Source organism: Thunnus albacares, chromosome 8, assembly GCF_914725855.1.
Source record: "Thunnus albacares chromosome 8, fThuAlb1.1, whole genome shotgun sequence".
In the NCBI taxonomy this organism is placed as follows: domain Eukaryota; kingdom Metazoa; phylum Chordata; class Actinopteri; order Scombriformes; family Scombridae; genus Thunnus; species Thunnus albacares.
In genome coordinates, this window is record NC_058113.1 from 27,985,160 (window position 1) to 28,010,008 (window position 24,849).

Genomic DNA, 24,849 nt, shown 5'->3' on the forward strand with positions numbered 1-24,849 from the left:
TGGCTTGCCCTTTGGTGTGCCTTGGGCATAAAAAGTTTGAAAACCGCTGCTCTACATTCAGCCTTTGTAGCTACATAAAGGCTTCCACAACAGCTGATGTGTATCCCTCAAAAATGTAACTACACGTCTGTGATTGGTCTCAGATGTAATTGGTCTCCTTGGGTGGCTTTCTGTTTTATCCTAAATGTCTCCACCACTGATAGCATTTGTTGATAATGAAAAACAATTACCAAAGGTTAAACTTCTCATTTATACCAATCAATCATTTATGTCATCAAATTTATTGCTGTGAGATCTAGAAAAAAAAAAAAAAAATTCACTTCTTCTTTCCATGATTGTTGTTTCCTTTTACAAAGTGAATAAAATCATGTGAACATGATTACTTTGGGTGTATAACAGACGCATAATACTGCCTTATAATGCGTGCCACATTCATCTCGTGTTGCAGTGGTGCAACAACAATTTATGGGTTAAACCATAAATCAGTTCCTGGGCTGTAGGCACCTACAACAAGACCACCAGAAAACCTTAAGTATAAGTATAAATCTGTCTCTACCCCTTGACTTTTCCTTTTGCTATTCTAATGCTACCTCACTATAAATTAAGTCCTTTGCACATTATTTAATTTTTTATTTTTCTATCTACAGAGCAGCTCTGTCTCCAAGAAATGTTTGTAAAACTAAAACTCTAGTCTAATAACTATGTCCTACTGAGTAACATTCAAGTTTACATTAAGCTATCTGCAACATAAATGCAGGGTTGCACAGAGAGGAACATAATCTCTGGTACCTGTACAGGTCGGCTGGGTGGAGTGCTGATAAGTGGAGCGGAGCCCATTGCAGAGGCAGCCGTCAGGCTGCGCTCTCTCTCCTCCTGATAGATGCGGTCTCGCTCAGCCTCAGGCAACTGCAAGAAGTTCTGCATGGCGCGCAGGTTGACCAGTAGCGACTGGGATGCCGTCTTAGGGTCTTCCTCCTTGCGAAGGATCTCAGACAGCAAGCCCTGCATGATGTGGGTGAAGGAAGAGAGGGAGAAAGCAAAGAGAGTAAAAAAGATGAAGATGAGGTGATGGAGCAGCAGAGGGAGAACGACATAAAAAAAAAAATAAAGAGCGGAAAAGAAGAGCTCACAGGAGGGTCATAAGTGTAAAAGGAAACTCTAATGACAATGGAGATATGTCGCTCTTATACCCACTTAAACTGTAAACTAATGCTGCCTTTTAGGGACTCAGTATTTCAGTATTTAGACCAGATTCTTACTCAACACAGTGTTTTCAAACAGGCAGGTAGAGTAACAGGTTTTTCCCGTGTATCTACTTTTCTTTTTTTAGTCCAGTGTCAGTGTCTTCATCTCTAAAAAGCTTTCTCCACGATAAGCATCCACTGTATGCCCGCCATCGTTGTAAAAAACATGTTATCAAAGAAAACTTTACATACTCTCGTCCTCCTCCATATACTCATGACTCTCTACAGAGCTTTTGTCTTGTAGTAAAAAAAAAATATTATTCTGTTGTGTCAGTTCATACCACTTCATCAATGATCATTCTTGGATGACAAAACTACTTTTCTGAAGCTTGTGCGTAGCCTTTAAAGGCATTAAACTGGGTTAAGTGTAATTTTGCACACATCTTGGACATATTCTTAGAGCCGTATGTTTCTCTGGATAAGAGCTGCAGCTACAAGCCTGAAAATGTGAAAGTCTTGTACGGCGGGCAATCAGTGTATCCTCTGTTTACTTTTCAATAGCGCTCAATTCCATCATTATGAGACAGCGATGACTCCATTATCAGAGACGTGTGATTGGGCCTTTTCATCAGCTCTTGGCCACACACTGTGCGAACCATCGCTCCGCTTCTCTCACCATCAATAGGTGTGATTTGGTAATAAAACAAGGTGATGGGGAAAAACATCCTCAATTTTTTTTTTTTATGTTTATTTATTTATTTTTTTTCCCCTGATAACGCAAGTCCTCTTGGGAAATGAGTAGAGCTGCAAATATGTGCTTGGTGTTGTTTGTCTGACTATTAAGATGTATGCGACTAGATGTGTCACGTTCAAATAGGTAGGTCTGTGGTATCCAGACAAGCATGAACAGATACTCGCATGAAACCAGACTCAAGAGTGACGTTTTTACGGTGAGGGAGACTTGTGTGCGTTTAATGTACACGAGTATTCATGGGATACATAAGTGGCATTTCTAATTTTATTAGTACCGTGTGTGTGTGTGTGTCTGTACATGTGTGTGTCTGTGTGTGCATTCTTCAGTGTGTGCATTCTTATCATTCTTTGCTATCATCGACCATTTCTGTCTATCTCTTTGGTCAATCAGTTTCCTCTCCAAAAAAATTAAAAAAAAAAAAAAAAGTGCCCTCAGCTCCTCCCCTCCGCCTCCTCAGAGCTACCTCCTGCATCGACAGCGGCTCCTTCATGTCACAACTCAACCTCCTCCTCCTCACCACCACCACCCACTCCTTTTATTAACACTGGAAAAAAAACACATGCCTAATAAATAATCCTCCAAAGGCAAACTCTCCAACGGCACATTGGGCTAATTCCTCATATCAGCCACAGATAAGACTGTTTGTGTGGGAGCTTGCCAATCTGCACAAAAATACCACTGCCTGACTCTACCATATAACACACACACACACACACACAAACACACACACACACACACACATTTTCTTTTGGGGGGGGAGGAGGGGTGAGTTGCTGCATGTTCTAATTCTAATAGATCCCTATCAGTTTCTGCTTTTTTCCTTTTTCATACACAGCAACTTCAAAGCTAATGGAGTCGTAATGAGGTTTGCTGTCACTTCCTTCCACCCCCCTCTAATTCAGACAGTACGTCTTAAGACATTATCACTGCCTTCTGTGTGTATCTGTGAGTGTGAGTGTGAGTGTGAGTGTGTGTGTGTGTGTGTGTGTGTGTGGCCTCTGACTATGAAGTGAAACCACATATTTTGGCAGAGAGAGAACGCACGCCATGACCGAGCCCGGGTCTTTCACCTGGCAAGCAGCCAGCTGTCTTGAAGTACAGTACAGAGGTGCTAGATTACTGGAGTGGATGAGAGTTATGAATGAGATACAGTAAAAAAAGCTATGGAAATAAAGAGATTCAAACAGCAGGCCTTTCTTAATATTTCTTGGTATAACAGGTGTCATTAAAATGTTTTATGACTTCCTTAATGTGATGTATTTACTTTTGAAACAACATGTCGGTGTGGGATCTTAGATAAAGAAGGGTCAGTTTTAAGTGAGGTATTAGCTACGGGGATAAAGGCAGTTTGAAGAGAAAGGGGGATTGTTGAATAATCTCTTTTGGTTAGACTTATTAGTTTCACCCTTTAACTTTGTTGGTGCTGAATGACATCACCGCCAAAGATGCACTGTCCTCCAGGAAGCAACAGTTTTCCAGGAAGCATCAAGCGCCCATTTCATGGGATCTTAAAAGGTACTGTTTGTAGTCAAACAAACTATTATTACCTTATGAATATATGGGTCAGACTGGGGCATCACATTAAAGATAAAAAATTCAATTATATTAAGAAATAAATCACATTTTTAATCAACCTTGAATGTTGTAGCGAATACGGATGTTTTCCAAGATTATACAACTTCAGTTCCAATGTACATAAAATAATTCCTGAACTTATCAAAGTAGGTCATTATTGTATCAAATGGAGCTTTTGGCCAAATATTCCATGACAAACATAAATACCATTGACCTGCATTATGATTTAATTTGGTTAAATCTGAGAATACTCCAGCCAAATCAGAGCTTCCTTATCAAAAAGAAGAAGGAAGGGGAATGAAAATCTAATTGATATAAAGCAACTCATAAAAACTAGAAATAAAGTGGTCGTTTTTAGTAGTGACAATCATTTTAGTAATGACAATAATTTGGCTTTTTTTGGTTAGAGAAGTATCTTTTATTCTAGCCCATGTGTCTTCCCTCCTCACCTGGGTTCTGTTGAAGGCCACACGGGCGAAGACGGCCTGTGAGATGCCGGCCCGCTTCAGCTCGTCCCGAACCCACTGGTAAATCTCGGAGGACACCTCTGTGTTTGATGCCACTTGTGGCTCCAGAGGCTTGTTGTGGGAGTTGCGGTTGACAGGTGGGTGGTTGAGGTACTGCTGCGACAGGGACTGCTGCGCCAGCAGCCGGTTCACTGCATACTGCTGGTTGAGGATCTGTGCCATCACAAGCTGCTGGTTCACCAGCTGGGGACTGATGGGCGTGGACACCAGGCCTGGGTGGTGTAGACCGGGAAGCTGGGGCTGTCGGCCGCCTGTCTGACCACCATGTGGTGGTGGAGCGTGAGGCATTGGGGGCACCGGCGAGGAAGGAGTCTGCTCTGCTGTGCTGCCGGGGATGGGCTGCTGCTGCTGGGAGAAGCCCAGGTGGTTGTGGTTGTGGTTGTGGTTGTGGTTAGAGCCGGGTGGGGAGAGGTCGGACAGGCCGTCCATCTCAGCTGGAGGAGGAGAAGGAAGACAAGGCGAGGGACACAGAGATGAGAAACAGGACAGGGTCAACTATTTAAAAGTCTACATTAAACACCACAAAGAAAACACAGGAGGGGGAGACTGTAGCCACTGGAGAACAGAGGACAAACCAAAACTACAAGAATCTGCAGAAAGTGAAACCTCAATCTCAAAATCATAGCCATCAGATCAACTCAGCACATATTCATATTTGTAAGTGCTAACAAAAAAAGACTTAGTATCTCAGTGTAGAGGTCTGCTTCCTAACCAGTGCCCTTCACAGGCCCTTTCTTCCCTGATTGGATATGACACAGCTGATCAGCCAACGACTGGTTAAAAAAAGAAAAAGATGGAAACTCAGATAAAAGAGCTTCATTGTGTTTGACCTGTGTCTTCCACAACCCATGCCTTCGAAATTAAGTTCAGAACGTCTGTGGCCTCATCATGTGAAAAAAAATCTTGGAGAGACAGTGGAGTGTGTGTATGTGAAGGTACAGGAATAATGTGTGTGTGTGTGTCCACAAAGGCAGAAGCAATGCTGATAAATCTGATTCACTAGATACATCCTTAATTCTAAAATAAGGAACACAAGCTAGCCAATATGACATTTTTAGGGGAGGATGGCCTAAATATAAATGTAGGGAGCAGTGAATGGAGGCAGGCCATCGTAGGATACAGTATGTAACCTGAGAAATGCTCTTGTTTGAATGTACCAAAACTCATCTGACTTGAAGAAAAAAAAAAAAAAAAGTCTAGATGCCTTCATTTTAATGGCATTTCGGAGAGTTTTGCGGCATCTCTTGCTTCGGGAATCTTTAACACCATAATGGCTGCTGGGGAATATTTTAAGACAGGTTTAAATTATGTGCTTAGAGGATGAAAACAATGATTTAACATTCAAAGTACTACCCACAGCGAAGTGAATGAGCATTTGGAGCGGCTGAATGTTTTCACGTTTCCGCCTGTCTTTAAGGAATTCACATATGCTGAGGCTTTTTTTTTTTTTTTTTGCATGCACTATACTGAGTGAGTGAGTGAGGGGGCAGCGTTTAAGAATTCATACGGATGGCAACATTAACACCTTAGAAGTATGCTGCGGCCTCCACATCCCACAGAAAAGCATCGTATGGGATTGTGAAAAGCGTAAATTGCTGTTGTGGAGAAGAGGGAGGGGGGAGCTGGGGGGGGGGGAAGTCTTCAACAAGCTGAATTTTTCAGCAGATGAAAGATTAAGTGCATGGATGTTTTCCAAAAATACCCACAATAATCATGTGTTTGAGCTGCCTGTTTCTTAACTGTCAGCAAGCACAAAACACCCGGCCAAGACGGGTCTATTGAGCGTTTGTCGAAAACAAATGATGTGGGGGGAAAAACAAAACAAAAAAAAAAAAAAATCTTGGTAATAATCACATCTCTTCCCATAATCCCTGGCATTCCCTGGCTCTGATGGTATGGCGTGCCTATTCACTCATATGTGAATGTGTGTGTGTGTGTGTGTGTGTGTGTGTGTGTGCATATGCTCGCTCGCACAGACTGCTGGGGGGCATGCTCACAACACACAAACACACAGGCACACGGAGGCATTTCCATGCAAATTGAAAAGAGAAGGGGTGACAGAAGAGCATGGCAGGCCCTGGGAGAAAAAGGCTGCCACAGAAGCGGGAGTCCTCGTGTGGAATCCTGCCACAAAAGAGCCCCGGATTAAACACACAATGGGAATGGGATGTGGGCTGAGGGAGGGAGGGAGGGAGGGAGGGAGTGTGTGTGTGTGTGTGTGTGAGAGAGAGAGAGAGAGAAAGAGAGAGAGGGAATGAGAGAGAGAGAGAGACATACAAAGTGACCCAACTCTCTCTCCTGTCTTGGCTTCCCTGTACTGCCACGTCAAAAGAAGAGACACCACATTTGCTGGCGGCTGGTAACACCACTTCAGCTGGCAGAGAAGCAGAGTAGCTTGCCAGTACCTGTGACCAGGTACTTATTCCCTCCGACTTCAGGCTCAAAGTCCTTGCTAAATGCAGTGCGGTGAAGTAAATGCGGAGTCACATATGACGACGCTGCCAAAAGCACAAAGGGATGACCACGCTACTCTCTCTTCCAGCCTTTCGAACTTGGCGTTTCACCAGCGCTCGCTCTTCCTGCCGTTTGTGGCAACCTACAGCAGACAGCAGCCCGTCATGAATATTGAGGTTGGGGGAGTTGCCGCAGGCATGCAGCGGACACCTGAGGCTCATGTGCCAGGGTTTTGTGTCTGGGGTTTGGCTAACATACACGTTGGGCGCTCAGGTTTGTGTGAATGTGTGCGAGCACATCTTCAGATGTTATCGCTGCCTGTGTGTACGTACACATTTGTGGTTTTTGTTCTTCGTCCCCAGAGAGGGGGGTGTGCAAAAAAACACTTTGAAACGTACAGTTTAACTGTTTTTGTCAGGAGGAAATAGCATTTTGATGTATTCTACTTTAAAAAGAGACTTTATGTTTAGGTGTAACCAGGGTATACAGTTTAAAAATGTAGCATGTTGCCACTTGAGTCATTTTAAAAGATTAGATTATATATTAGAGGTTATTATAGGTTGAGATGAAAAGGGTGAAAGTAAGATCAATTCCAAATTCCAATTGAGAAGGAGCTAACAAAGTGAATAAGTCCATTTTTATTTTAATGCGACTTTAAAGTTCTACTTGGTTTTGGGTTTAAGAATAAGATTATAATTGGGATTCAGTTTAGGCGAGTCAGGCATGTAACATTAAGCGTTCAGTTTAGGCATTAAGGAAGGAACGTAGCTCCTCACAAGTTAGACAAATGAGTTGAGTGTGTTTATGTACTTGTATTAATCAAAAAGGTACGGAGGACAAAATTCTATTCACAAAGTCACATTATGGAGACAAAAAGCAGGTCCCCACCAGGCAAAGCACTAAAACTTTTGGGTTGGCGGGGGCGGATCAACCAGGGTGGCACGGGGTGGCAGCTGCTACCCCTAAAAAAATACCTTGTCACCCCAGTTTTGGACAAAGTTGTGGCTGGTCAGACATTTACAAGAGCGAAACTCTGATGTCTGAGTGCAAGTGAACGCAGCAAGAGATGACACCAGCTGCCGCTAGCTGTCCCTGCAGCGGGCAGCAACTCTTTACTCCCAGCCGCAGTAGCTGATGGCTGATGGCTTTTTTTCCTGCTAAGTGTGTGTGTAGGGTTACCAACTTCTTCCACTAGTAGAAATACGAGCACAGATGGATAGTGTTGGGGTTGTTTTGTTGAAGCGTGTTTTTGTTTAGTGATAGTAACTGGTGTTTGATTGTGTGAGGGACAGATTAAACCTGACTAAACCCAAATATTCACCGGTGTTTACGGGTGTCTCTGGATTGCCAGCGGATACCAACATCTCGGAAACTGCATGTCCAAATTTCAGATCAGTCATGCAAGTGCAACATACAAAAGCATCCACTGTAAAAAGCACTAAAATCACTCGCTCCATGCCCCAAACATAAAGCCACATTAATCCGCAATGCAGTGACAGTTCATTCAAAGCCTGTACTAATTATTTTTGTGCTGTAACAAGTAATGTAAGACATTAGTTTTGCAATTCGAGTAATCATTTACTTAGTTACGTTTTCAAATAAGCAATCAGTTACTCATCACTACGGACGTGAACCCCCCTTCTGACCACAATGTGGGTTGAAACGGCAGAGCGGTGCTGTCCGTGTTTCCGCTCGTTGACTCAACGGGAAGCGAAGAAGCAAAAAGCAGCGATTCGATGACTAACTTCGCTGCAAACTTTAGCCAAAATATGAGATATTCGTGTCTCGTTATGTTTGTGGTGAAACTCGCAAGACTTTTAACTTTGTTCAAGCTGATATTCATCTGCAGGCCTTTAGTAACAGTGACATTTATACCACTGTGGAAGCGGATGAACGGTAAGAGACGATGTGGTTTTATCTCTGAATTTTTGCCTTGTGCCACCACCTAAGCGGTCATATTCATAGTGTAATGTTATTCATAATCTCACCATTGAATAACATTGGTAATATTAATTGTTAATAACAACAAACACCAACAACTACTGGTCACTCTTTAAGCTAAGTTCAATGAAAAAATATATTTGGAAAAGTGGAAAATGAAAGATTTGGAAATAAAACTATCTATTGATTGCTAATGCCATGTTAGGCACGTAGTGTTGATGTTAGGCACGTAGTGATTAGGTTAGGGTAAGTCTTCAGGAAATGACTGTGCACACAATGTCACCCGTAGTGTCAAAAACAAGAGCGTGCGTGTGTGTGTGTGTGTTTGTGTGTGTGCCCAGGATGCGACATACCTAGTGCATTGGCACGTGGGCTCTCACGGAGGACACATGTCCCCAGGTAGCCCTCCAGCTGGGAGGGTTGGCGCATGCCTGCACAGTCGGATGGCAAGGCACGCACACACACGCACGCACACACACACACACACACACACACAAAGAAAGAGAGAAGAAAGAAACACAGGGTTATGGGTTTTTTTTACAGTGCTTCTCTCCCACTCCAGCTAAGCAGAAATATGACATTTAAAACACCAGACCAGCATGTCTAAGGCCAGACTGACAGCTGCTGTAGCCTAACTTTTGAAGAAAATACCAAAAAAAAAAAAAAAACAGTTGTTACAAAAATGTGTAGGAGTATACGAGAGAATACACAAGTACAGCAGGTCTGAAGTAAATAATGTTCCCAGCGTATGTTGCCACTTTAACAGAAGAAAAAAAAAAAAAAAAAAACCCATCAGATAAGATATGATCACAACATGCTATTTGCATGGAGGCTGTGAAAACATTTTGATATAATATCTCATCTGTCATCACCGTGAGCAGTAACACACTGGCAAAGAAAAAAAGATTGCTCAACAGATTGTTAAGCCTAATATCTCAACATTATACTGCCTTATGAGCCCCGCAACAGAGTGGTGTTCTGTTTAATCAAAAGACATAAAAATATATCGGAATTCTATCTCCAGTCAGGGTGCTACTGGTATTATATAACCTCATTTCCTGGTGGGTCAAAGGGGAATTTTTTTTAGATAATATAAAGCATGCGTTGTTAGAGGGTTGATAAGAAAATCTAATTGAATTTCAGACTAGGCGGTGGCCTGTTGAAGTCATCGCTGCCTTTTGTTCATGGAAAACTAAAGCGTTATACTCGTAAAACCGACAAATATATAAAATAGTCGGAGGCCTCGATTTGGCTTTAATATTAGTGTTAAAGCGGTAATGGATAAATGAAGGATAACGCTGTGTTTGGACCGCTAAACTGTGTGGAATTATTAGATAACAAGATAAAAATGTATTTCTGCTTCATACGACTGCAGGAAGACAAAGAAACGGTTGGTTAGAGAACATATTGTGTTGGTGACTGGTGTGTACGTGTGTGTGTGAGCAAAGAGACAAAAGTGTGACACCATACTTTGCGCCCCTCCGTTTTGCTTACCCATCATATCTTTTGTCTTCTTGAAATGTTTATACCAGCGCCCAAATTCCTGACACTTCGCCGCCGACACATTTGCATAGTAAGTGCTGTTCACAATGGAGGAAATCATACTCTGAAAGAGAGAGATTGATTGAGAGAGAGGGAGAGAGAACGATAGAGATACTTTAGATTCTCATTGTGGAAAATACAGACATAATATTAAAGCTTGTGAAACATGCAGTAACACTGTAGCTTGTCAAAACAAATAAAAGATAGGGACACAGTAAAACCCAGCACTAAAAAAAGCCAACTCAAAAATATCAGACATGCAGAAAATTCTGATCTCGTCTACTAAAGGTAAAACAAATTAAATCAAACAAGGGTTTATCTGTTCTTTTTTATCAAATGCCGTTGAGTTTGTCTGAACATTTTTATTTCAGAGTGGGTAAATTATAAGGTCAACTGAGTTCTACATCTGTTGAAATCAGCAGAAAAGATATTTACCTTCAAAAGGAAAGAAGATAACAGCTTATTTAATATCAGCATCTGGGGAGTCGGGCGATGTAAACAGATAAACCTCTTTTATTTCTCAGCTCTTTATTTATACAATCTGTTAAAGACAACAACTTCAAGCAGTTTGCGGGCTGCAAAGAGCATGTCGTTCTCAGACGCATGTGTGCTCCCGTCTCCCCCCTTTACAGTTGACTCTTTGCCCTCTCTACATTTACTTCAACCATCCTCCTTTCCCGGAGAAAAACAAAGAGGCGAGATATTTTTTTTTTTTCCCTTTCAGTTTCATTAAAATGAATGTTTTAACACCTTGGTGGCCTCCGGGTGAATAGCGAGGTTGGTGCAGGAGAAATTGTTTTTGATTGTTATAAATATTCAAAAGAACCAAACCATCTGTTTTCAAATTACAGGTATGCCATCTTTATCATTTTCTATAATATATGCACTTGGAGGATGGCGGGGGGAACCTTCTGGCAGAGCAGCATGGCAGTCACGAGCACAATGAACTGCTACATGATGATTCTGGTTCTCTGGTTCCAGCTCCTCTGCACAAAAGGAGGGCGAACGGTGGGAGCTGCACCATAAGAAAGGTTGATCTATGATCTCCCGACCTCTTTATCAAGCTGTATGCACCTTATGCTCCTAGTGCCACTTCTAAATCTAAAGATGAGTCTACAACGGAAGTGTCTCAGCCATGTTTTGTCAGTCTTCTGTCTCAGAAGTGTCTGATGGAACAGATACACTTCTATTTTAATCCATACAGATGTCTACAAAGGCCTACGTAATAAGTTGCGTTTGACTCACACTATACATCATAACACATACCCTAACCACAACTGGAGCTGTATTTTTATGCTTCAAGTCTATTTTCTTCTGTTTTACACATGCAACATCAGTGACACACCAAAAAAAAAACTTTACAGGTGGCACAAACATGTGTGCAATGTTCATGTGAGGATGCAAAAGTAGCCATATTTCCTCTTTCAAACTATAGCATGAAGGGGTTTGCTCAAGGCTGAGCTAAAGCGAAAGCTAGTCAGCTTTTTAACCGGCTTCATGTGATATCTTCACCTATAAAAGGGTAACATTTGTGACCGACAACACCACACAAAAACAAAAGCTCAAGGTCCTCAAAGACATTGGCTGTGCTAGCTCCCAGGTCTTGGTCCAATTGTGTTAAGATGCAGATAAGAGTGAACAAAAGCGATGTAACGTTGAGGAAGAGTTTATGAGTGACGACCAACCTCAACCGCTGATGGTTACCGACGTGACTCTCACCGTACCTGCTCGTAGTCGCGCTCTTGTCACACCGGTTCGGATGCTTATGTTTTCAAAGTCAAATATAGGCAAGTGAGGCGAGAGTCACGTTGATGACTGCAGCTGGGTGTGAATTTGTGCCAACCGTGCTGTGGTGCATCATGTCGTCATGATGAAAAACAGGAGGGTGAAGAGGTCTGCGTGTGGACTCGCGCAGTGTAACAAAGCGGTCTTTTATACATATATTGAAAAGCCTCTATTCAATGAAAACCCTGATAGAGTTCAGGTTAAGATTAGGAGGTCAAAATCGCCCTTTTAATGGGTCATATATTTATGAATGAAGAAGTTCATTCTTTTGCATTCGTGCAAGAATGGTATTAGGGAATAGTAACAAGTTCAACCTTCTACGGTTTTAAAGTGATAATTCCCATTTATTCCTGACAAAAGCCGATGCAAATCAGAGAATCAGGTTTTGCTCTTGATTTACTGCCCTGCGAAAAAAAAGGAGGAATATTTGGGATGACTACTGGTAGAGCAGCAGACCACACATTCCAGTTTAAGCTGGTTCTGGCAGTCGACTCCCAAGCTAAAGATCCATCTGAAAGCCATACATTTAAAGAAAGGAGAATTCTCCTCTAAGTCAGACGTATAATGAACTCCTCTCCTCCAGCCTGCCATGTTTTATTTACAGTATATCTGGGCTAAGGCAGCTCCAGGCAACAAACAAGAGGCCTGCAAAAGACGGTGTGCCTTTCTCTCTCTCTCTCTCTCTCTTCCCATCTTTCTCTCTGTCTCTCTCGCTCCCTCTTTCTCCGCCATCTTTGACACAGATGTTCTAATAAACGCTCCTCATTAATCAGCCCTCTCCCTCAATACATCACTCCACCTCTCACAGGGGGCCCTGCGTGTATGTGTGAACGAAACAATACACATACACCTATTCTCTCTCGCTCTCTGTCACACACACATGCATACACACTAAGTGAAATCAAGCAGATAACCAGAGCCTCTGCTGCTACTGCGGTGCCAGCGGGAGGGCTGTGCTACGGCTTGTCAACAGGTAGCAAGGCTGCGTGTGTGTGTGTGTGTGTGCGCGTGTATGCGTGTGCATGAACACATGTGTGGACCCTTTAAGTGATAGCCATCTGCAGCACAGAGAGCTTATCAGCAAGACCAGGAAGTGGCACTGGGCTACTATCGGTCCCCAACATCTACTCCACTCCCCATCAGGGGAGACAGGAAGAGAGAAGGAGAGAGTGACTGTGTGTGTGTGTGTGTGTGTGTGTGTGTGTGTGTGTGTGTGTGTGCGTGTGTGTGTCTGTGTCTGTGTGTGTGTGTGAGAGAATAGCGGTGCAGCAGGCAGGTACTGTAGGCACCCAGCTGCCAGCGTTGGTGTGTGTTGCACACACTGGAAAAAAAACACACAAAGTACAACCCCTGCAGACAAACACACTTGGTGCTGCTACACAAATGCACACATGCAGATTAACACACGTGCACATACACAATTAGACACACATACACACACACACACACGCGCACACACATTCCAACTTAGCCTGATGTCTTGAATCAGCTCGGGAAAAAAAGCGCATCCCATTTGCAACACTGTGCCTTGACTCTCGCCAACATCTAACACAGCTCAATTATGGCACATATCCACCTCAACTGGGGTGACCCCCTCCTCCCTCAAATCTAACACACATATACACACACACACACACACACACACACGCACATACATACACTGGCAAGCAGGTTGCGCCTATGGCAGCCGAGGTGGTGAAGGCCTGCAAAGATGGCATTTTGATGACTATTTGCTGCTACGCAACGCAGCAGCTGGTGCATCAGGGGCCGCCCAGTGAGAGTGAGCAGGGGGTGGGCAAGAAGAGGTGGTGGTGGTGGCAATGGGAAAGGGTGGGGTGAGGTAGGGGGAATCTCGTTTGTTGCCATAGTTTCTGCGAACATGGGCAAAGGGGGTTGCTAAGCTTGGTAGCAACCTAAGAAAAAAAAAAAAAAAAAGGCTGACTGGCTGATTGAGGCAGAATCAGAAGTTGTGGCTACCCTTCTGCAAACTATCAACTACTACTAACTAGTTTAAAGATGCTTCACATGTGTGTACATCAGAATCAATTCCTCTGGCAGAACCACAATGAGCATGAGCAAATACATTTTCCTCTCTCTGAGTTTTCTCATGCCATTTGTAGGCTAAACACACAAAGCATGACTCCCCACTGCAAAAGAATGAAACTAAATGTTTGACAAGGCCCCGGACAAAAGCGGCAGTTCACAAAATAACCCCCCACTGGACTGCCCTCCCTGCTCTACTCCCCCCCCTCTCTCTCTTCAGAGCCCTGTTCCGAGGTGGGCTAATTCTCTTTCACTGGCTCGCCGTGATTCTCTCATCTGTTAACCTCTCCTTTCGGCCCGGGATTACGCTGCAGAATATCAAGGAAGCACTAATCCTAAAAAGGTGCCAATCTTCTGTGCCCTCCCGCAACGCCCCTTTCCCCTCCTACTCATTCCGCGTTTTGTCAACTCGGAAACCTCTGAGGGTGGGCCAAATGCTTCCTAGCTTCTCCCCGTCTCGTCAGACAACATGCAGGCGGTGACATCACCGGTCACAGGGCAGGGAGCCCGTGTATCGAAACAATGTGAGGACATCCCTCAAACGTGACAACCAGTCTCCTAAAGCAATTGGGTTAAGGAGGAGCAAACCGCTGCTCTATGGGTGTAGCAGGCCACATGAAACCCCACAGAGTAACAGATGTCAGACAGCATCATGGCAGCTATGTCTGTACGAGGCAGATATAGATACATGTAGATACTCTGGGTACGAAGTAACAACATGGGCGAAGCTGCCAGGTTCTCTTTATGACTGCTGGCGTTGAATACTTCAAAAATACATTAATATTTTAAAGTTTGCTGACTTAAGAATAGATATGGCAATAAAATAAAGTAAAATATTGCACAAGTTTAGATATCTAGGCTTGGTTTTGTATCAGCAACAATCAAAATGTTTTTTAAACGCTGTAGTAAAACTGTGGTTTCAAATGTAGAGTTTATAGGGATGCACAATTACAACAGAAGATAAAGGATGGAACTGGAAATAAGAAATAAAAAGAGCTAGCCATGCAGTTACCATTTGAATCTGTGAAGGCTGACTGGATTGTCTGCCTTTGTCAGTAAATGTAATATGTTTTAAGATCCATTTAATGTCATTTGGAACTGATTTTAAGACCAAATTGGCTGTTAAAATACAGAAAGAGAGAAACAGATTCAGTTCTAGATATTTTCCTGACCTCCTTTCATCCCCACTGGAAAGCTAAAACAATCTTCGGTTTAATTTGAGACTAGTGTGTATGTGAAAATAGCAAATGTGTGTCTGAGGAAGAATGCGTGTGCCTGTGTGTGAGATCCTCTGAGCTAGTGTGTGCTCTCTTCTGAGCCGTCTTCACATATGGACCGTAAACAGGGTGATTACCAGACCGGGCTGGGCTCCACCTGAATGCCACCCAGGGACTCTTTACATCATCAGCGCACTGCTCATGCCCGGCTAAACACACAAACACACACGCTGGTAAAGCAGCAGCTCACAGACACGCACATACGCACACACACGCAGTGCAAATGAGGGTCTCCAGGTGACCATACGGTGGCCTAGGAGGGGAGCTGGCTTCATACTGAAACTACGCACACTCTCGGATTTAAACACACAGACATGCAAAACACAAATAAAATTTTCACATGCGCGTTCCTCTGCATTGATATACATTTCACTAACCTACTCGAGCAAATATACACACACAAGCATACATATCTCCTTGCACTGTAACACACACACACACACACACACACACACATTATCGGCCCCTGTGAGAGATATACTGCCATTTCATTCCATTCACTCCAGAGCTGCCTCCATGATATACTGACTACGGCGCCTGTTAATACAATATCTGCACCAGTGCTTTCTCTCCAACCTCCCGGTTGACAAAAAAAAAACAAAAAAAAAAACACAGAATATAACACCTAACATGCGAACGAACATATCTGCAGCCTGATGTGCTGAAATGTTGAGAATCAACTAAATGAGGAGAAGAACAAAAACAATCCAGATTGTTCTGGGCTTGGGCCAATGTTTATCTAACAATAACCATACGTTCAACAACACCTCTGCTTTTTTGGCTGCCGTTGCATACAAGTCTCTGCGTACGTGTGTGTGTGTGTGTGTTTTTGTGTCGGGGGCGGTAAAAAAAAAAAAATAATCGCAGAACAAATAACAATAGCCATTGATTTTAATTTTCTATGCCGATTCTCTTTCCCACTTGATCAAACTCAGGGCATTTGATAAGTAAAGGATAAAAAGACGGAGGTGATGGAGATAGTGGTGTTTGTTTTGTTGTGTAGTATGGTAGCAGGGGGGTGGGGGGGCTTTTTTCTTGTTTTTTTTTTTTTTGTTTGTTTTTTGTTTTTTTGAATAAGCAGACTGGGCTTCAGCACCTGTGACAAGGGACATTCTTTAGCCAGAGAGCTCTGATTCATGTCTTTGAGTAACTCCTTGAGGGCGTTTCTTACTGTAGAGTGGCTCCATTGCTCGGGCGGCAGGTCTTCCAGCTTAGGACAACTGTGGAGAGAGAGAGAGAGGAGACATATGGGGGGTGGAGGGGGGGGAGAGAGGGATAGGGAGGATAAGGATGGGGAGATAGGGAGAGGAAAGGGGGAGAAGGAGGAGGGGGGGGACAGATAGGGATGCAGGGGGGGAGAGGGGGGGGGGGGGGGGGGAGAGCATGAGAAACAATTCAGATGGAGAAGAGACAGAGATAGAAAGGAAAGCTAGCAGCCCTGATGGTATCTTGAATGAAATGATAAAGTAAACAAGCTACAAATTCAGCAACACAATATCAAAACTATTTAATCTTTATCTAAGTGTTGGACATTTCCCTGGTATCTGGAGCAAAGGGATAATAACACCAATCTTTAAATCTGGAAATAAAAATGACCCCAACGACTATCGAGGCATACGTGTGAGTAGCCGCTGAGCGAGTTATCTTGCAGCAACCTTAACAAGCTGCGAGACTTCCTAATCCAACATCATTGATTTAAAAAAAAAAAAGCTTTTGACTCAGAGCTGCAACAGAGCTAACAATTACATTTATTATCATTTCCTTTGTTAGTTCTATTAGTCAATTAATCATTTAGTCCATAAAATGTCAAAAATTGTGGAAAAAAAACAGTTACCAGAGCCCAAAATAACATCTTCAGATTGCTTGTTTTTGTCTGACCAACAGCCCATATATGTTCTATTAATATATATATATATATATAAATATATAAAATCAGGGGTCATAAAATCAGATAGGCTGAGAGGTAAACACAGAGAGAGGAAACCAGAGAGGAAGAGAGCTGAACACACACGGGCCCCCGCTCGTTTTTTCTGCTGCAAGCGCCCCTCCAAGACAGACAGATTTCATTTGGCGCATCAAGCAGATGCATCTGGAGATTGCTCTGTCTCTCTCTCTCTCTCTCTCTCTCTCTCTCTCTCTCTCTCTGGCTGCCTCACTCCCTCTCCCTCTTTCATATTCTCCCTCTCTCTCTCTCTCTCTCTCTCTCTCTCTCTCTTTCTCTCTCTCCTGATTGTTCTGATTAGTTAATTACTTTATACAACACATCTGCTGGATTGATGCATGAATTATACATCAGCTGCATGTGGCGACTATTATTTCGTGTTACTTCTACCTTCCTGGCTCATTGTGCTTGGCGAAACAATTTAAGGTGTTACTGGCTAGATTTCTGCGGCAGTCGGGGCGGGGGGTTGAGGGGATGGCGGGGCGGGGGAGAGAAGAAGAAGAAGGGGGGAAACAAATACAAAAACAACAATACTGACAACAATATGCAGCAAAATCAAAATAGATTTATATATCAAATAGATTGGCTTTGCCGTTAGCTGCTGCTAGAGCTGTGAGATGTGGGGATTCAGTTGTAGATCAGAAACTCTCTGGTTTCTGGGGGTTTTGAAAATGAGAAATATCTTTACATGCTGGGTGGGAGATGTAGAGCGACTGAACTGCCCGGTTTGCTCTGGATAAACACTTCGTGTGTGCAAAACATATGTTCAACGTGTTTGGCGTTGCACGTATCGCTGAATTACTTTTCATTAAACCTGCCTTGACACTTGACAAGTGGGAGAGATGGGAGATAGAGTGAAGGGTGATGAGCGTACGAGTGCATGAGACATTGTGTGTGTATGTGTGTGTATGTGTGTGTGTGTGTGTGTCCATAAATCTGTCAATTGGTGTGTTGGAAACGTTACGAGCATGGCGATAACAGTAGACTGGAATAGAAAAGGATGCGTGCAACGGTCGAGGCTAACATCTGCTTGTAGGAAAACACACAGCCTTACACACACACACACACACACACGCTCACACACACACAAACAATGGATTTTCCAGAACACCTTAAACTGCTCCAGCAGCTAGAAGGCCTCTGGGGAGAAGGAAGTGAACAAGAGGAGGGAAGGAGGGAGAGACAGAGAGAGGTAGTGGAGAGAGACAGCTATCCATGCATTCAGGGCTAGCACGCCGGAAATAAACACAACCTTCTGTATTCTGACTGGTCGACGTGTTCACATCAGTCTGTGTGTGTGTGTGTGTGTGTGTGTGTGAGTGCTTTGTCGGTGAAGGTGGGTGGTGGCGGTGGTGGTGGTGGTGGTGGTGGGGTGGTGGGGTGGGGGGGGGAGAGACAGAAGGAGAGGGGAGAGAGAAGGAAGAGGCAGAGCGAGGTAGAAAAAGAGTAGGAACAGCTCTCCAGAGGGTTGCAGAACACTGGGTTAGCGTGCAGCTGGCACAAGCCTCCACACCAGCGCCACTCGGTTGTTTGTGTGTGTGTGTATGTATGTGTGTGTGTGTCTTTGTGTCTATGAGCTCGTTTGCATCCATGTCTATAAATGCTTGTATGCTCTAGCTGTGCGTATAAATACGTCAAAACCTCACACCTACAGAGTAGCATTTAGCATACAATATGGTGACTGATGGCAGAAGAAGACAGCTAGCAGTATTCAGTCTAAGGAGGTTTTAGCTTGTGCGTGTTCTTTATTATATGCTATGTAGATTCAGAATATATTTCACTTAAAATAGCCGGTGCAGCCAGGTGTATTTATGGAACTATTTCAGGTGAACAGCCATGTATTCATCTGCTGCAGAGTCATTTTTAGCCCTGCAGTCTCCAGTTGCCCACCACAGTCTTTTTTTTTTTTTTAATGAAAAGAGTGAAAGTAGTTCTTGGGTCAAAAACTGCTACTTTATTATCATATTTCATTTAAGTTTTGCTTAAATCTCCAATGCAAAAATCCCTAGTTAACATCACTTTAAATGTAGAGCAGTGGTAATCCTGCGTTTGCTTACTTTAAGAGATAAATCTACTTGATCACTCATCGCAGCGTGACGCAAAGTGTTAGTGGTTAACGGTTAATTGGCAAATTGACTAATCTGTGATTCTTTGGTACCATTGGGCGTGGAAGCTTTCAGTGTTCAAATGGGTTTTTCCCATTTCCAGGGAAAGGACAGTCTGTTGTGTCTATGTGTGTCTGTGTGAGTAATAATACTATTCTCTGTATCAAACATGCAGTGGGCATCACCAGATTGGCACCTGCCCCTGGACAAACAGGACGTGCTGTGTGTGTGAAAGTTGGAAGCAAAAAATTATAGACAGAACTGTGCCTCTTTATGTATTGAAGTAATCCAATACTCATGCGTGTGTGTGTCTGTGTGTGTGTGTGTGTGTGTGTGTGTACGTGTTTCTAACCTGTGCAGCTGGATCTTAAGCGTGACCACATGGTAGACATCCTGCAGCATGTCGGCTACTGTGGCATCCGGTGCGTCTGTCACATATGACAGTGGGACGGGGTTCCACTTCCCCACCTGAATCATACCTGGATGATCCAATGCACACACACACACACACACATTACCGTGAGAAAGCATGGACACACACACACATGGAAATAATGACAAATACGGACACACAAAAGCACACCGATGGACACATGTGCAAAGATAAAAAAGAAAAGAGTACATCAGCGCAAAACTATACAGCGTACGTTTATTTCAGAAGAATAAAACATAAGCATTTAGGTGCTATAAACACTCTTCATACACTGTATTTGTTACTGAAATCACAACAACCTTGTGGGAATTTTTCCCTGAGACCATCTTAAAAAAAAAAGCGTCAGCCCACACAGCAGGAAGTGAAGAGGGAGACTGCCTGTGGGAAAGGTGGACTAGGATGTGTGTGTGTGTGTGTACGTGTGTGTGAGTGTATGATGGACAGGCTATAATAAAAGAGCATGCTAAGAGGCACCTTGAAACAGCCACCCTCGGCCTGCGTGTGCTCAAGTGCAATTAGCAGACCCTTTCCTCCGCCTGCCCCTCCCCCCCCCCCCCCCCCCCCCCGTTTGAGTCACTTGAGTGTATGCGTGTATAAATATACAGTAAAGGTGTGTATTTGTGTGTGTCACTTGCTTAAATGCACACTATGTGAATTAGCATATAAACATTTTAGCGGGTAAGCCTGTGCATATAGACTGTGTGTGTGTGTGTGAACAAGCACGCATCTGTGTGGGAATGTGTGTGTGTGTGTGACTGTGTGAGTGTGTGTGTGTGTGTGTGACTTGAGCATCTCCTGTCTGGGATCAGTGTCAGGATGTGTTACTGTGGCTTCTGATCTGCTGGCGGTAGGCTATTATGGTCACAGAGTGTGTGTGTGTGTGTGTGTGAGACTGTGTGTGTGTGTGTGTGTGTCTGAGTGTGTGTGTACAAGTAACAGCATGTCAGAAAACGCTGTAGAGAGGATGTTAATGAGTATTAGAGGGATAAAGCAAGACAAGGAGAAAGTGGAGATACGATGACGGGAGTCGATGAGTGACATCAGCGGCGCTTACCTTTGGCCTGGGCCGCCGAACTGTGGGAGTAGCCCAGTGACAGCAGGGCCATCTCGATGAGCTGATTGAAGAGCATGTCCTTACGCACCAGGACGAACTCGGCGTGCTCCTCCTTGCTGTCGAAATCCATGGGATTCTCGTAGTGTTCGACCACACAGAACACGGGCAGCATGTTGCCTGAGGACACGGGAGACACAGAGGCACGCGGCAACGGTGAGGACTGAGAGGGTTCACGTTTCTTCACGCGCAAACTTTGACCTTCAGTATTGTGTGTTTGTGGAGGGACGGGATTAATATTTAGCGCAGATGATTAAATTACACCGAGGTTGAGTGTCAAGGGAATATGAGCGAGTGACTACATTGCAGCTGAGTGGAAGTTCTGAAAAGAAACCGACTAAAGGATGTGTTTGGACCACAGAGATATTTTTCATCTTTTATAGGGCAGTTTCCGTCTAGAGCCTCACCTCTCTGCCTCAGCGCCAAACTCTCACATCAACATGAGGAATCAAACACTCCTTGAGTGCACAATAATTTCACAGACTGCATGTTTTACCTCTTTTCTTATTTAGAAATGCTTTCTTTAGTCTCGTAATTTTCCTGATCTTCCTGTTGAGTTTTCTCAAAGATGGTTTCTGTAATCTTTAATTCTATTTTAAGAAGCTTTTTTTATTAATTTTTGAAGGTTTCTTTCCTGCAGTCTTATGTTTTTTTATTCCAGGTTTTAATATAATCACATAATGTTATTGAAATGTTGCACTTTGGCCTGCAATGACTGGTATGAGTTGTGCATGTTTAATAAACAAATATACATATTATAGATAGAATTATCACCTTTAACTCAGTGTGAGCAAACATGAAGCAGCCGCAGAAATCCTTCGACTCGTATGTCTTCTTTTGGCACAATAAACAGTTTATTCACTGTCAAGGTGCTGGGATCACCTTAGACTTTTCCTTCTGCCTGCCAACCCAAAATCATCCTCCCATGATGCAGCGCTTCAAATCCCGAGCCACCCCTGCGCCCTGAGGTTTACTAGTCTGTGTCAACAGTGGCTCTGCTGTTAGGTGGAATGAGCAATCCTTGCTGACTGCTGAAATGTTCAAGGGAGCCACTGTGCAAATATCACCCAATATGCCATTTTTGCTAAAATAACATCCCTGAAATTTAAGGAAGTTAAAAGCACATGCAGACAACTTGGCCTTTTGAAGTCTCAGTCTGAATGACAACTGTAGAGAATCAAAAATTGGTCAAAGTGTTGGTGAATAATCTATACAGTAGCTTAGTGTACACAGTAAATCCTCCACCGTTTATGAGGTGCCCTGTTGCCCTACTCACTCTGAATGTGTCCACACTACTGTCACCTGGACAAATTTCTGTATATTTATTGTCCTTGGTGATATAAATGATTCACATTCTAATATTTTCCAATCCCAGGCATTCCAGAAGATGCACACAGCTCTGGCAAAACAATCAATAAGCCGACAGATGCCAGGGAATGTGCTGAAAGAGCTGCTTTTCTCCTCCCCCGATTTTAATAGATAAAGATCTAACAATAAAGACTGCTGTGTAGGTTCATTTGGGGGATCAATACTGGCTTTGTTTCCAGGGAGCCCAGAGAGGGCTGCGGTAAATATTGTTTCGGGCTCGGACACAATGCCCACTGTGGGCCCTCTGCGAAGCCTCCGCGGCGGACCGCCCGCCTCCCTCGGCAACTTCACCCTTTACTCGGGAAGAAACTGAGCGCGAGGGGAGGGTGAGAGCGATGAGGAGGCTTTGGAGGAACAAACGTCGTAGGAGGCCAAGAGAAGCAGAGATGATGAAGGTGAAAAATTAGGCTCTCTCAGCTGGAGCGCCACGCGTAGATTAAAGGAGCAAATAAGAGAAACGGCCCAACCGAGGACACTCACACAGCTACATTCCAAGAGTTCCTGAGTCCCTCTTGCCCCAAAGAAAACCAAACCAGCCAAACAAACAAACAGATGAGTTTTAGCAGCCAAGTGCTATTACAACTCCGAACCTACAGGTTTTCAAACTCATTTCAAACCCACTGAAAAAAAAAAAAAGCATAACTATAAAAAAGGTTCATGTTTTTGGATAGCTTCGCCCGCCGTGTTTTTCACTAGACGACACCAGTTTTTATTAAAAAGCTATGTCATAATCCCAAAGTAAAGGCTCCCTTCGAACGGCAATGGCTCTTAAAGGACCCAAACTTTCCCTTAATAAACAAATGTCGGAGCAGGAGGACTGCGGTTTGGAGAGAAGAGCAGTGACACAGCGCTATGCAGCACGACACAGGGATAATTCTCACAGTGCTCTTCTATTAGCTATTGTCTGGGCAAATAAGTAGGAGTGTGTGCAGTCGGTGTGTCTGCTGAGATGACTAAAGAAGCATTGTAAAAAAGGTTTAAGAGTTTTGGAGAGCACGCAGGGGGTGGTAGTGGGTGGAAGGTGTATGTGTGTGTGTGGGAAGGGGGGGTGGGGGGGGGGGGTATTTAAACTGCATTTAAATAGCTTTCCTCTATTTACGTGGTTTATTATTCTGGAAAAAACACACACACATGCACAAAGTTATTTCAACTATAACTGTTTTATAATCAGTTGTGTATCGACTAGAGCCGCAATTAACGATTCATTTCTTTAACCACTGATCTGTGGGTTATTATTTTGATTAATCTATGAAATGTTTAGTCTGTAAGATGTGAAAAATAGTGAAAAAGGTCCATCACAATTTCCCAGAACCAGATCTTTACATTACATTTTCCAATAAACAGTCCAAAACCAAAAGATACTAAGTTTACAAAGATATGAAACAGAGAGAATCAATAAATCCTCACCTTTGAGATGCTGGAAGCAGTACATTTTTGGCATTTTTGCTTAATAAGTGACTAAACTGATTGACTAATAGATTAATCAACTTATCATCTCAGTACAGACACACTTTCTCTCTCCCTCTTACCTCTCTTGTGGCAGGTCTTCAGCAGGTGCCCGGTGGGTTTGTACGGGACCCCGGCTAGCTTGGCCCCGGTGCTGCCCAGCCTGGCCCGGCCCAGGGGGCTTCCGTTCTGCTCCAGTCGGGGCAGCTTGGCCGGCGGGGCCTTGCCCTCTGCCATGCTGTTGACCAGCTCAGAGTTCTCCTTGCCCAAACACGCCTCGCTGAGATGTTCCATCATTCTCAGCACCTCTGCTCACTATCACCTGGGGAGACAAAAAAACAGAATAATTCAGCTGTCAGCCGAGGTATGCGCGAGGCATAAAAGGAGCACAAGAATGAGAAAGTGAAACATGATACGAGAGTAGCAATGAACACGAAATCTTTTGTGTTGATATCACTGACATGCGAAGACGTGAAGGGACATTTTTATAGAGCAAAAAAAAATGTGCTTTAAGTAATTGAGACCTCTGAGAACAGACCCATTACGGCAATAACTGTCAATTCGCCTCAGTTATGACGACTTGGGCCACGGTGACGTTTTCGTGCCGCTGTAATGTTCCCATTTTTCAACGCATGTATTATGTATGGGTGTCCCGCTAGAGATTCCCATGCGAGAGGGGGCAAACAAGCCTCGGTTTTTAGTGCAAACACATTAATTTGCTGGGAGATTCCACTTGAATGAGTACAGTGCAGTTCAAGGTATAAGGTTCTGCAGCGGTGCACGCAGAGACGAGGAAACTAACATAATTCGTTTTCTGAGTCACTTCGTGTGGCTTCACATTCATGATGCAGCTCGGAAGGGGAAGGCAGGCGAAAGGCCACTACGTAATTTTGCTTTGACAGACACACACACACACACACACACGTATAAAATCACTCACACTATCGCTAGCATAACTTTTATAGGTGTGAACTTTATATTTAGATTTTGCAAGTGCAGAGAGATATTCATGGCAAGTTTACAACTTTGGAATGGGTGGAAAAAGGTAGCTTTAGGAAACTTCCAAGACAGTTGCTGACTCATGAGGGTAGTCATAAAAAAGTTAGTGGGGGAAGAAAAGAAAACAGAAGGGGAGGATAGACAGATAGAAACGAAAGATGGAGATTCTTTTCCCACAGGTGCACAGATACAAAACCACTGACTGAGGCTGAAGCCGCCAACAAAAAGCTTATTTTAGCTCCCGGAGTAAACTTTAAAGCTTTGATTTGGTTAATAAGATGATTTTTTTTAAAAAAACTGCAACGGAAAAGTCATTACGGGTGACATTACATGCAGGTTTTATTCACTGTGCCGAACAGGAAT

At 43.6% G+C, this 24,849-nt stretch overlaps 1 protein-coding gene across 6 annotated transcripts in view; it reads right to left on the minus strand.

Moving 5' to 3' along the window:
- Positions 1-24,849, minus strand: part of LOC122987805 (DNA-binding protein SATB1) — a 67,413-nt gene that overhangs the window by 28,623 nt on the left and 13,941 nt on the right. For 3 of the 6 annotated variants that reach the window (XM_044359834.1, XM_044359835.1, XM_044359833.1), the window contains exons 2-9: positions 23,571-23,809; positions 20,617-20,793; positions 19,482-19,608; positions 16,179-16,302; positions 9,930-10,041; positions 8,789-8,866; positions 3,963-4,474; positions 790-1,002 (exon numbers count right to left, since the gene is read on the minus strand). In XM_044359834.1, the coding sequence (XP_044215769.1) occupies positions 790-1,002; positions 3,963-4,474; positions 8,789-8,866; positions 9,930-10,041; positions 16,179-16,302; positions 19,482-19,608; positions 20,617-20,793; positions 23,571-23,784 (1,557 nt within the window). In that variant the 5' untranslated portion in view covers positions 23,785-23,809. The remainder of the gene's footprint in view (positions 1-789; positions 1,003-3,962; positions 4,475-8,788; positions 8,867-9,929; positions 10,042-16,178; positions 16,303-19,481; positions 19,609-20,616; positions 20,794-23,570; positions 23,810-24,849) is intronic. The other 3 variants (XM_044359838.1, XM_044359837.1, XM_044359836.1) reach the window with 2 other exon arrangements.